The sequence below is a fragment of the Uloborus diversus genome, chromosome 2, assembly GCF_026930045.1.
Source record: "Uloborus diversus isolate 005 chromosome 2, Udiv.v.3.1, whole genome shotgun sequence".
NCBI lineage: Eukaryota > Metazoa > Arthropoda > Arachnida > Araneae > Uloboridae > Uloborus > Uloborus diversus.
Window position 1 is genome coordinate 9,883,411 of NC_072732.1, and position 14,747 is coordinate 9,898,157.

General features: G+C 35.2%; 1 protein-coding gene across 1 annotated transcript in view; it reads right to left on the reverse strand.

The window, feature by feature from the left end:
* Nucleotides 1–12,841, reverse strand: part of LOC129217791 (cyclin-dependent kinase 17-like) — a 71,087-nt gene extending 58,246 nt beyond the window's left edge. The window contains exon 1 of the mRNA XM_054852133.1: nt 12,824–12,841. Within this exon, the coding sequence (XP_054708108.1) occupies nt 12,824–12,841 (18 nt within the window). The remainder of the gene's footprint in view (nt 1–12,823) is intronic.
* Between the last annotated feature and the right edge of the window lie 1,906 nt (nt 12,842–14,747).

The following is a 14,747-nucleotide window of genomic DNA, read 5'->3' on the forward strand; positions in this document are numbered from 1 at the left end:
GAAAAGTACCACATCAATCCAAAATGTTAAAGAGTTTGAGACTCTTTAAAATATTTTTTTAATTTTAAATAGATTCAAACATCAGGTTGAAAATTGAAAATTTCACTATGAAAAAAAAAACAAAGAACTAAAATGGGTTTGGAAAAGAAATACTGCGGGAAGGTTTTTCCATAACATTTGTATCAATAAGTAAATAAAATGATAGGGTGTCAGCAAAGCATGCGGAATGGAGAAAGATCCTCGAGCCCTGCCATTCATTTTACACCTCCAAGGTAGGTTAAAAACGAGTTTTAAAACTTTTATTTTGAAAGAGTGCAGGGAAAGTTTCTAAATCAGAACCCAGTCCCATCTCCTATTGCCTATCGTTACCAAAGATGGCCTACATCTTGTATTTAGGACTCGAAATTCGAAAAGCTCCAGGAGAGTGATCACCCAAATCCTGCAGAAGCACCTCCACCCCATCTTTAAGGATCATTTGAAATTTTATTTTTAGGACTACAATTAAGAAAATTTTCAGAGGTCATCAAATCTCTCCTCACCTTTGTATCACCAAAGATGGTATGAAATTTCTTTTTTAGGGCTTCAATCCCGAAAAGATTTCTAAGAAGAGCCCCTGAACCCTTGGTAACATCAGCGAATATTATCTACGACTGCGTTTTAGACTTCAAATTTCGAAAAATTACCGAAGGAAGGTCCCCGAACAGCTTCACCCACTAACATTACCAAAGTTTGACAAAAACTGCGTTTTAAAAGCTAACTTCGAAAATTTTTTGTTCGAAAATTTTATAGGATTTAATTCCAAATTATGTCCCGAAAATTTCTCCCCCTCATGTCATTGAATTCGACGAAAATAACGTTTTTTAAGCTTCAGTAATTGTCGGTTCCCTTTATGTTATCAAAGACCTAATATCCCTTCCTTTAGACTTCAATTACGAAAAAATTCCTGGACAGCGCAACTTCGAGCCTCTTCTCTCCCAAACATTACCTAAGATAATCTAGAATGCATTTTTGAGGCAACTATTTCTTAAAAAAATCCCGGAGGGGAGGGGGGCACCGGATCTTTGCTCTCATTAACATTGTCAAAGGTAGTTTAAGGACGTTCATCAAAATTATACGTTCTCTTTTCACGCGATATCGCATGAAAAGTTCCTCATCAATCGTTATTGCACATAAGACCTTCAGATACTGACTTTAGGAGGGGGGGGGGGGGCAATTTATAGTTAACAAACTTTCAAAAAACATAGCCCCCCCCCCTTCCCAAAGATCGTCCATTGTCACATAAATTGGCCCTTGGGGAACTTCAATTGAGAAATTTTGCCCAGATGGAATTCCTGAACCCCTCCCTTCTCCCTCCTAGTGTTTCAAAACATTGCTTACACATAAGTTTTAAAGCTCTGAATTTGAAACCGTTTTGGGGGAATTCCTCAAATATCACCCCAAGATCATCTAAAAATAGTCTAACAGTACGTTTTAGAAGTTACAATTTCGAAAATTTTCTGGAAGGAGTGCCCCCCCCCTCCCATCATCTGCACGAACATTACACTTTTAAAAAACATCACCTTCCAGCCAAAGAGCGTCAACTGTCACCTATATAGGCGCTTTGGGAACTTCAATTGAGCAATTTTGCCTAGAAAGAATTCCAAAACCCCTTCTTTTCTCCCCCTCTCCTAATGTTTCCAAACATAGCTTACACATACGTTTTAGAGCTCTGATTTTGAAAAGGTTTTGGGGGAATTCTTCAAATGCTCCTTCCCGTAAACATCGCCCAAGATCATTTGAAAAGTCTAACAATGCGTTTCTGAAGCTATAATTTTGAATATTTTCCGGGGAAGTGCCCCTGAACCCTCCCTCGCATCATCAGCACGAATATTACTTTTTACTATGCAGGTGTTCGAATTATTGATTCTTTTTCTCCGCATTCGTAAACACAGTTCTCCTAATTTGAATACTCAAATTCTAATGGTGACTCCCAACTAAAACTAGAAGATGTATCCACTCTATCTTTTACATCTGAAAAAAAAAAACCCTCAAGGACGTTGGGAGGGACAAGAAGCAAGTCTTAAGGGGCCAGCTGGCCTATAAATGCCAGGACCGGTTCATGTTGCCCCATCCGCCACTGATTATACCCTTCGCAAATAGTTTCAATTATGCGTGCTCAGTCATTTAAAACGAGGGGCATCATGACCGGATAATTGGACAGTTCGGGCATTTAGAGTTCGGATAACTGGAAGCCTACTTTAATATAATACTAATGTAATGTATCTTCAATTTTAGAAAGCTGTAATTCTGTTATGACGGGGGGATTCACTGCAGGGAACTCACAATTTAAAAATATCGATTTTTTTAAAAAAATCACTTTTTGTGAAGTTCTTTCTGAAATTAGACATTTTTTGGAGTTTTAAATAGTAAAAAATGTAATAAACATCCATGGAATGACACAACCAATGATTAAAAAAATTATAATAACGAAAATTTTTAAAAGAATCGCCGTTTTTGGTTTTGGACCAAAAATGGCTGCCAGGGGGGTTTTGGGAGGGGGGATTTTGGAATGCCTCCCCTTCCTAAAATTTTTGTTTATACAATGTCTACAATCATTGTAAATTCGATGGCTAGCAAAGGAATAAGCGTGGACTGTATAATTTTTGAGTAACTATTTTATTTTATCTTAAAGCAGAAAACTATTAGCTCTGTTAACATGAAAACAGAAGACACAGCTGCATTTCACATAACATAATGGTTGAATGACAAAACACATGGCATACAATGCTGGAAAAGTTCTTACAGTTCGTTGCCAATCGGTAATAAGAAAAACAATAAATAAATGCAAAGGCTTTGCACAAATATCGGGAGGAAAGTTGAATAATTCATTTAGGTAATCAACAAGCATGCCGAGTGTCATAATTTTATCACAATTTGCAGTTTCTTCCCCCGTAGCCCCCCGACTAAAACGCAGTTATTTTAGGAAAAAAAGAATGTTGGGAAAAAAACGTAACTTCTTTCAAAAGAAATACTGACATTTAAATTTTTCAACAGCTTTAGATTATTGGCGGCGAATTGTGTGCCTCCTTCCCCCCCATCCTCGAACAATCCTTTTTCTTTCATATCTCCCCCTCCCTTTTTTTTCATTTTTTTATTTCGTTTTCATTTTTTTTTATCAGTCTTCAAAATTTTTATTCTCCAAAGCCCTTTCTCCAGCCAAAGTTATTCCAGAGTACCTCAAATTTCGTTTCTTGTGCTTCACTTTCGCAAAATTTCCAGGGAAGATCTTCTAATCATCTAAATACATCGAAAATCGTTTAAAATTGCGTTTTTGGAGCTTCAGTTTTGAAAAACTGCAGTGTCCCTAACATTACCAAATATAGTCTTACACTCATGTGTAATTTACTGAATATAATTACACTCATGTGTTTAAGACTAATTTTGGAAAATATTCGAAGAAGGGCCTCCGACCACCTTTCTCTAATATCATCAAAGAGTGTTAATATTTTGGTTTTGAAAACTACTATTTCAAAATATTTAAGTGGGAGAATCCTTTTTTTTAATACTACGGAGTATTGCAGAAGAAATTCATTTTTAAGACTTCAATTTCGAAAATTTTCCAGGGGAGAGCTCCAGAACACCCCGTCCGGTAACAGCATCAAAAATTGTCCTCCGTAGTATTTTGGAAACTTCAATTACAAAATTTAAAGAGGTAGCGTGGGGGAGGGGGTTCGTATTTCTATCTGCTTTTCAAAAAATCGATTGGAGACAGTCCATGAGTCTCATTCCTAACCCTAACTGCAAACATGGACTATAATCACATTTATATGACTAAAATTTCTGAAAATACCCTTGAAGGCACACGTACCTTTCTTGCCCCTAAAATATCACCAACATCTCTAAAAAAGTTATTTCAAAACTACTATTTCAAATTTTTTCTGGGCGTGAATTCCATTCCAAACCAGTAGTTGCATTCACCCATTGCTTCTAATATCGACTTTAGTTTAACACTTTTTCTGCAGTTTGAAATGTTAAGAATTGCCCATCCCCTAATCCTACTAAATACGGTTTACATGGCGTTTTTTAGACTTAAAAGTGTGTCCCGCCCTAAAATTATTTTCTGATTTTGACATTGCCTTGTTATTCCGGGAACACCCCTCCCCCGATCCCTGTTATTACTGCACCCCCAAATATTTCGGCCTAAATCCGCCTATGCTGAAACCGTTAGATTTCTTTTCGCGTAAAATAACTTCAACGCAACAAAAGTATTCAACCTATGATCGAGAACTATTAGCAGTATATTGTGCAATAATTACATTTCAGTAATATTGTGCAATAATTACATTTCAGTAATATTGTGCAAAAATACATTTTCAGTGCAATAATACATTGTGCAATAATACATATGTATTACTGCACAAATGTTAGAATCGCGCCCATTTGTGATCTATACAGATCACAAGCCTCTCACTTATGCGTTTAGTCAGAAAAACCATTCAAAAGCTTCCCCCCGGCGTGTACGCCAACTTGATTTCATTTCGCAATTTTCTACAGACATTCGTTTCATCGAGGGAAAAGAACATTTCGTGGCAGATACGCTTTCACGCATCGAAGAAATTTCCATCCCCTCTACTGTTGATGGGGAAATCCTTGGCGACTGCTCAGTTGGAAGATTCTGAGCTTTTAAAAAAAAATTGAACGACGCAAATGAAAGCCTATCGCTGCAAATTAAATTTCCGGTTCCGAATTCGGAAAAATTTTTACTTTGTGATGTTTCTACCTCAAACATTCGACCTATTGTTCCCGACTCTTTTCGTAAAAAGGTATTTGATTCGTATCATAATTTGTCCCACCTTGGTATATGCGCTACGACAAAATTAATAGCTGCAAAATATGTTTGGTTAGGTATGAAAGCGGACATAAAATTATATTGTCGGGCTTGTTTGGAATGTCAACGAACTAAGGTCCCATATGGTAACTTCCCACTTCCTGACGGAAGATTCAAACATATTCATGTCGATTTGATAGGACCATCATAAATTTGTCGGGGTTAAATTTATTGCGTGACAATTATTGATCGCTTTACGCGTTGGTAGGAGGTTTCTCCGATAGCTGACATATCCGCAGAAACGGTAGCTAAAGCTCTATATTTTTCTTAGATTGCTCGTTTTGGTGTTCCTTCAGTCATTTCTAGTGACGGGCAGACAATTTGAATCCTCGCTATTTAAGTCATTTTCTAATTTGTTCGGAATTAAACTAAGTAGAACGTCGGCTTATAATCCGAAATGCAATGGCAGGGTCGAAAGACTGCACCGTCCATTAAAACAGGCCATTAGTTGTATTTCAAGTGCGTGAGGGGTAGATGCTCTACCCTCGGTGCTTCTGGGATTGAGAACAGTCTACAGGGAAGATTTAGCGTCTTCAGTTGCCGAGCTCGTCTACGGTGAGACTCTTCGTTTGCCCGGAGGCTTCGTCATGGAATCAAAACTGCCGGTTCAGAGTCCGACTTTTGTGCAGCACCTGCTAGGAATCATTGGATCGCTTCGTCCGACCCCATCGTCACGTTCTTACTTAATTTATTTCTAATTTATTCAAAAATTTTCTTGGCAAAAACATTTTCAAAAGCTGAGCAATATTATTCGATTGTTGGGGAAATATTCAGTTCTGGGGGGCTTTATTCATATGCGGGGTATTCGTTTTACCGTTCCGGTTATGCGGGGCTGACAAGTGACAAAATGATGCCTTGAATTCTGCCAAAAACAAAACAGAAAAACAAGTTTTTGGACTCCTTAATTATTTGCCCACGTGTCCCCAATATCGAATATAATGTTTTTGGTTCTGCCGAAGATGAGCATTGAAGAAATTGTTTTTGGAAGCATAAATTGTTTGTCCTGGTGTCCCCGAAAACAAAATATGATAATTTGAATTCTTTCTTTCAAAACTAAGCGTAGAAAAATACTTTTTTGAACGCAAAAATTATTTGCCCTCGTGTCTCCGATATCAAAAACCGTCGTCATGTATTCTGCCCAAATCCATGACGGCGATCATAGAAAAGCAAGTTTTTTGACTTATAAATTATTTGCCCTCGTGTCTCCAATTATGTTTAAGATTCAGCCAAAATTTAGCATAGAAAAACATGTTTTTCGACTCGGAAGTTTCATCGATATCGAAATAGGATCCCTTAAATTTTGCCGAAATAAGCCCCAGGAAAGCATGTTTTGGGATGCATAAAAGATTTGGCCACAGGTCCTCCATAGCAAAATATGATGTCTTAAATTCTGTGGCACATAAAAACATATTTTTGGGACAGAAAATATTTGCCCTCGTGTCCCTGTTGTCATTGCATGATGTTTTAAATTCTGGCAAAATTAAACAAAGAAAAAAACGTTTTGGACGCCTAAATTATTTGCCCTTGTGTCCCCGATATCAGAAAACGTTGTCATTAATTCTGCCGAAATCAAGCGTAGAAAAACGTGTGTTTTGACTTTTAAATTATTTCCCCCCGTGTCTCCTCCTGCTCTTTTACCCCAAAACCAGTCAGGCTTTGACTTCGCAACATTAAAGTGATTACACCAAAATGAAGAAGCATTTTTAAGGCAACTGAACATTTGAATTTCCCCGTACAGTAACAAAGCGTTTGCTTGAACATCCTTCCAAATTTATATGGTTAAATATATTTTATTCATTCTTGACCCCCGTATATCATAAAAAAGGATAACATGTTCAGAAATTTAAAAAAAAAAAGGTTCTTGTTTAATGTGAACCCATACATTTCTGTAAAATCACATTTCCTAGTTCGTTCAAAAGTAGTCTAGATAAACATCATAGCTAAATATATTTCTTTCGCTGGAAATGCTACTACATTTAAACTCGCAATCTACTCTTCTATGCTATTATTATTATTATTATTATTATTTTTTTTTTATTTTATTTTTATTTTTTTTTTTTTTTTGAAGCATTCGGATTTTTTTTGAAACAAATTTTTTATTTTGTGTGCTCCACAGCTTTTCGGAAAGTTAAAACAGTTTAACAGTTTTCTAAAAAAAAGTTAGTTCTTATTCCCCATGGAAACTCTTGGGGTGATTTCTAGTTCCATATCGAGAGTAAAGATGGCAGCACTACTAAATATGTCTCATGAGTGAGAGGTGCGACATTCCAGTTTTATATTCTACTTTAAATTTTTTTTTTCCTCTCAAAAACTTCTGCATTTTCATAGAAAGTTATATATTTTTATTCCGTAATAACTGTGTAAATCGACAGTAATTTCAAAGTGTTTCTTAATTCGCTTTTGCCTCTGGAACGAAAAATATCTTTAGGTGGGCAGTAGCTCTTCTTTTATGTACATAGATGGCAGCACTACGGGACTACTGCTCTTCTGGATCATTTGTGCCATTAGGGCGATTCTCCAAAAAATGTCCCGTGTGGTCTGCTATGTTTTTTATTTTTTGCAGCTAACCAAAGCCTTCAAACAAAAGCAATGATGAGCAACAAATAAATACTTTTGTGCCGAGGATAACAGGAAATATCCAACGTTGTTTAGCACAAATACAGATTTCAGAATACACGTGTTTCGGGGTTTCAAGGAACCCCTTTTTAGCCTACTTTCTCAGTAAAAGTCAGAAAAAGGAGAAAAAAGCATGAAAAAAGGCTTAATGCATCTTAAAAATGTCGCGAAAAACAAAAAAAAAAATCAAAAATAAATAAAATAATTAAATAAATATCGAAAAATTAAAAATTGGAAAGTAGAGTATTGAGATGGGGAAAAATGTCTGTCGATCTGTCTGTCCCCCCTAATAACTTTTGAATGAATAGTCCGATTCGAACAAACTTTTTTTTGTTCGAAAGATCTCGGCGAGAACACCTCATTCCCATATTTCACTTTTTGATTTGAACTATTTTTTGTTCAATTTTAAACAGTTCAAAAAAACTTAGCGCCTACGGGGAAACTGAAAGTCAATGTAGATTCCGTACTTGAAGTCGGATTTATTTCAAACAAATTTTGTTGGAAATAGCTCTTGACGCCAAACTCCAGACTCAGACTCCGAGAATTAGAGGCACCTGACTCCGACTCCGACTCCTGTGCCCGACAATTAATCGGACTCCGACTTCGTAGCTTTGGCAAAAATTTATACACGGAGGACAAATGACTGACTCCGATTCTTGGATATTCGTCTCCGACTCCTTTATCCCGAAATGAGATCGACTCCGACATCGCAGCAATGGTTTTAACTGTGAAATAATTATTGTTGATATGATTTGTTTTTATTTTCACGCTAAAGTTTTAATTTAGGTATTCAGTTTTCGGCGAATAAACTCGAAGTCATTTATGTTTCTACAGAGCGATTTGCGCAGACGATTTTTTTTTTTTTTTTTTTTTTTTTGACGATGAAAAGTTATTCTTTGAGTTGACATTTTATTGTTTTTATTTATTTTGGTAAGTGCATTAATTCATTTAAAAAATTATTTTTGGCAACAGGGGAAAAAAGAAACGATTTTTTTTTTTTTTTTTTTGATATGATGTATTTATTTTAATAAGCTTATTAATTTTAGTTATTATTTTTTGGTTTTGAAAGCTGTTAAAGAATTTTTTTAAGGGAAAAAAGTGTATTAACTGCTTTGTTTAAAAGGTGCTGCTTTTTTTTTCTTTCTTTCTTTATTCCTAGAAATTAGCAAAAATGTGTTTGAAACAATTTGCGATTTTGACTATTTTTGAGAATATTGATCAGGTACTAGAAAGTAGTATGGGTATACGGGAAAGTAGGCTCGTATAGTTCTAGACGGAACTTCTTGTTCAATTAAAAGGTGTGAGCTTCTAGATGTAAAGACACCCAGTAAGAGCAATGAAAATGGACAGCAGACAGTTTAAATATCAAAATAAGCAATAACAAAAGCAAAACAAGACAAAACGGAACTCAAAGTCAAGATTTGTTGCATGATTCCCTCCCAGAGAAAACCGTTAAGCAATTAATTTCAGTAAAAAGACCCATAAAATACACGTTGCTGTCAAAATGAAACCGCTTATTAATAAATTAGCAATAAATTTATGTCTGGAAAAATTTCACTACGAATCAACTGCCACATTTAGCGAAAGGAAGAATAAACATAATTCAGGAAAACAGAAAGAGGTTGGAAAACAACAAGAAATTAAACAAGTACAAAATAAAACATGAAATGGAAACGTAAAGGCAGAAAAAAGTTCCAAAGAAAGACATTACCATAACCACCTACAACGCAACAAAGAAAAAGATATGAGATCAAAGAAGAGGGGCGAAAAAAGACTACCAATTAATGAATGGATGCCACACCGCAGAAAAATACGGAATGGATTTAATATCGTTAACTAGATTAGAACGATTCTTCAGAATGTGGAAAGACTCCCAAAAATCAAGATCTGATGAATGAAACAAATTTTCCCCGGCATCTATATATGTAAAAATGAATGTTTGTCTGTATGTCATCCATGTACTCAAAACAGATTTGGCTGAAACTTTCACCGTTTGTTATTTTTGGTACTGGGAATGTTTATAGACCAGTTCGAAAAAAATCCGATTGATAGTTCCTTTTTTATTCCAATTTAAGTCACAATCCATTGGATAAATACGAATAAAATGATCGGCTGCAGAAATTAATTCGCGTGAAAGATCTCATTGATAAGAAGTTAGCATTTTTCTTGAGTTTGAACAAATAAATTCTTTCTTTATTGTTTTATGGCTTTTCATGCAACGGGGGGATTTAAAACTTTCTATTTGATATTTTTAGCGATTGATTGATCTTGCAAACTGCATGAGTACAAAATTTGAGTATAGTCACGGCTTCACTTGATACCTGGACCGATTATTATGAAAATTGCTATGTATATGTATTTTTCCACGGAGAAGGTGCATAATATGCTCATTGAAGCCATTCGCCACCAGGTGGCACTGCAGAGTAGCAACTTCTGCCCCGTTCAACCGATTGTCATGAAAATCAGTATAATGATGTTTTTTTTTTTTTTTTTTTTTTTTTTTTTTTTTTTTTTTTTTTGTTGCCGTAGCAACGCGCGTCGGGTACAGCTAGTTTTCTATAAAAACCCCTATGTATTTTCCATAGTTATCTCGAAATTTATTTTTACAAACCCTTGATAGGTCGAAATTTTTGCACAGCAAGTTTCAATTGTCGTTTTGCTTTGGCGATTTTTGTAGTAAAACCAGTTCCAGAGACAATTGCTTAACGTTTTTCATCCCTTTTCTTCGAAATATTGTCAATAGGGGATTGGGGAAAGATAAAGGGGAGTGTTGGCATGAAGGGGGTGCAGTGTTTTCCCCAGAGTTTAGAATCTTTGTGCATTTCTATGGAACATGCTGTCCACTTTGAGGAAAGGGGTTCGATTTTTCGTCCGTCAGTTTTCAAGCGAAAACGGAAAATGCGTTCCTCATTTTTATCATTCAGCTTTTTTAACTTCTACAAAATGGCTGCTGAGAACTTTTTGAATGTGAGGTTACTGGGTAAAGATAAAATTAGAATTTTTAAATTTTTAGGTGAAAAAACAAAGTTGAAATTGTTGTTCATTTCGAAATCTCATCCTGTGCACTTTTGACAATTAGAAAATTTCAAATCTAGTGAAATATTGAAGACTACTTTATTGATCGTAATTCGAAGTGGTCCCATAGTATAAATGCATATAGCGTACGTGTGTGTAAATGTGAGAGTTACTAGTGTAATTTTTTAAAAACCATAATAACTTGAAAACTCGATATCTCAAAATTTTTCCCCGTCCCGAGAGATTTAAGATATCGAGGTTGTACGCACAGGACATTTTTTCGAGAATCGCCCCATAGATGTGAGTTTATTTTTCTATAACCAGGGGTCTCAAATAATTTATATATTTATATTCTCATCTGCTTTCTTAGCACGTTAAAATGCAGTACTGGTTTAACTTGATTTCTTTCATTTTTTTTCCCTTCCTTTGGCGATGTCCTTAGAATTTTTTTTTTTTTTAATTTCTGCATACAATGGAGTATTATTTGTCTTTAAACCCTTAGATACCACCGGCACCTGTTTCTTTTTTTTTCCTGCATACATCGGAGTATTATTTGTCTTTAACCCTTAGATACCATAACCGCGTAGAGCAACTTTATAAATGATTATTCTTTAAATCATATCTAACCTTAGATTTTCTTATGCGAAAGATATTCAAATGAACTCATTTAGAGTAGGATTTTCATTTTTGTTTTGTCCGCTTTAAAAAAAAAAAAAAAAAAATTTAATGAACCAGTTTTTTAAAGTGGCACGTCTTTTATATAATATTACAGCAGGCCCGTGTCCAGGATTTCATAAAGGGAATGGTTGAAACTTTTTCCCTTTGCAACTTACGTTGTTAAAGGAAAACAAACGACGCGTGTTGCTAGTTTCGTTTTTTTTTTTCTTTTGTTTTTCCATCAAATAACATTGAACAGAAATTTAATGAAAATAAAAATTTTATTAAAAAAAATTGCATAGAAACATTTTTCTAATGTGTGAAACAACTAGTTCATCCAACACTAAAGGCGTACCATAAAAAAAACAGTAAGCAAAGTAACCATTTTCCCTGCCCCTAATGTTTTTTCGGGGGGGGAGGGGGGCTACGTCATTGGTCTAATATTCTTTTAAATAATTTTCCCCTGCATGCTTACAGCGTTGCCGGACTTTCCACCCATTCCATTTTTTCAAGCACTTAGAAGCGAAGGTGCTTGGGTATCCTACAATTGAGGAAAATGTTAATTGTTAAACATGGGGAAATATTAAAGAGGGTGAATACTGTATCAGAGTTTAACTCTAAAATTAATTAAAACTTAAAATACGTTTTGGAAAATCGTTTAATGATTCATTGATTTTTTTTTTTCAATGGGAGGGATTTAACCCCTAAAACCCTTCCCTTGGACACGGCTCTGGCCAATAGTGAGACGGGCAATGCTGCAATTCTGCATCCTCTAAGTCGGTAGGGGGTTCTCGTTTGCAAACACCAAGCTGCCTCTCTTATACGCAGGCGGTTATGTGAGTTCTGCTAAATCTGCGGACATTCACTGGCTGAACATACGCTGGCTGAAACACCTCCATATATCGAAGTAGCAATTTTCCGGAAAAAAATTCGATATATAGAAATTTCGATATATAGAAACAAATTTATTTTATCCTAAAAATATCTTAAAACATTAAAATTAAAGCTAATTTTCGTGTATGAAACCCAATTTCTAATTTATACGAGCATCGGATTAAATGAAAGTTAATAATTAAAAAAATAACAGAAATTACATATTTTTGCGCCTTCATACATCTTCATTCTTCGGCAATTCAACTTGATCCGAACCATTAGGGGATTTTTGTTCTGACAATTTATTCGAACTAAAAGTAAATTATCAATCTACTTAACTTAAAAGATTTTTACTGAAACTAAAAAGACTAAGAATGATAATCAACAGAGGCGAAAAGGATAACTTGAAACTGATTTTACAATATTACTGGTTACAACTAAGATTTGAAATAAACTTGAGGGAATTTAAGAACTCCAGAGCGAAACAACGACCTAGCTACACACCCCTCAACCCCAGATTCCTAATGAGTTTCGTAGCAACCTTTAGTGAACATAATTTTATCCCTTAACCTTCATTTTTCATAAGACACCGTCTAAAGTGGAAAAAAAAATCTATGAATGTCTCGAAAAAAAAATCGATATATAGAGATTTTTCGATATATAGAAACTATTTTTCTCTGTAATGAACATGGAAATTTGCTGGACTTTAGATATATAGAAAATTTCGATATGTGGAAGTTCGATATATGGAGGTTCTACTGTATTATCAATGAAACCCTCAGAATTAAAGCTTACCTCTGCTGATACGTTCATCAGGCGGTTGAGGGCATTTCAACCTTCAACTCTACCCTTTTCCACCCCTCCCCCTCCAGTGTTAGAATGTTGAAAAGTCGCTTCGTACTTAGAATTAATGATGTTTACAGCTCTTCTCAAGTACCCCCGCTCTGGTGGCAACCTGTTCTCCCCAGCAACGTGAGACTTACCAGAGATTCGGTTCGCAAATCAAAGTGTTTTGTAAACACTTTTATTATACTTGGCCTGGTTGTCTCGGAGAAATCTGAGGTCTGTTTCGATTACAGTCGGATCCCGCTACAACGCGATCCGACTTACGCGAAATGGCTACAACGCGAGTTTTTCCCGAGTAATGATTTTTTTTTTTTTTTTTTTTTTTTTTTTTTTTTTGCTGACGCAAATTCTACGACTGCAGCCGAGGCCTTCGAGCTGCAGCGCGAAAATTTTTGGAAAAGAATCGCGGAGTGTTAATATGGGCTTCATTCACACTAAATATTGGTTTCGTGAGTGGACTTTCCTCCCTTTGGAATCACTGAAACAGGAAGTTCACTCACTGTACTAGTCTAAACATCGCTTTGCTTTCGATTATACAAATATCCACTCGGTATTCTTCATTCAGCTTTTTTCATTCTACGTATGACCGTTTATAAAACTGAATGGCACCCAAACGTTTTCTTTCAACTAAAGTTTCCGAAGATGGGAAGAGAAAGAAAAAGTTTTTGACGATTAAAGAAAAGGTCAAAATTCTGGACATGCTTGAACATTTAAAAAGTGCATCAAAAGTAGCGCGAAAATTAGGTATGAGTAAATCTTCAATTCGGATAATTAAAAATCAAGAAAAGTAGAAAGAAAAGGAAATCCGTAAAAGTTATAAATTAAGTTTTAATACTGAAGCTCGCAGAGTAGTGTCGAAGCAAAATACTAACATCATGAAAATGGAAGCTGCTCTTGCATTGTGGTTTGAAGGGGCTAGAAAGAGGGGTGTTCCGTCCTTACTGCAATATATAGTTAATAAATGGTTTGAAACAATATGAGCGGTGTTTACAAACGTCTGAAACAATCGGGTATGCTTATAAAAAATTACTAAACATACCTTGTTCCACAACGCGAAATTCCGACTTACGCGAGGTGTTTGGAACGCATCCCTCGCGTAGGTCGGGACTCGACTGTATATCCCTGCAACTTACTTAGAGACTTCGGGATTTCACTAAATGATTTGCTTAATCTTAAGGTACAACTTAGCACTGATAAATTAAAATTCTAAAATAAAATTATTATTTCAGTTAAGATGGAAAACAGCAAATTTCATGTCATTTCCCTATTAAATGTTTAAATGTAACACTCAATGTTACAAATTTTGTTTTCTTGCAACAGCAATGTTAAAAGCAATCATAATGAAAGTTTTGAATCAAGGCTTCTCTAAAGCAAGCATGAAATTAGCAAACATAGATCCTAAATAGGAACAAGGATTAAATTTTAGTGCCAACTGCTTAAAGTTTTAGACACGTAAAAAGGTTTTTTTCTCTTTTAGTACCGAACATTTATATGAGAAAATAAGGTGAAATTTCGTGAGGGTAAAATTATTCTATTTCTGAAATACATTTACACTAAAAAGAATAAAATATAGTAATTCCTGTAGTTTTCGAAAATTCCAAGAAAATGACACCACAAACGAAGAAAAGTGCGGTTCTAGTCATTTCAAACCAAACTTTCCCAATAAGAAAATATGCATCTTTCAAGATTCCAAGTTATTGAAAGCTAGATAATGATAAGAAATTCTCTTCTTGACTTGAGCCGCACTTTTCTTCGTTTATGGTATCATTTTCTTGGAATTTTAGGAAACTACAGGAATTCTTAAATTGTCCTTTCTTACCCAGAAAAGTTATTTTGTCCTTTTGAGTGCATTATGAAAAGTGCTTTTTTTTTT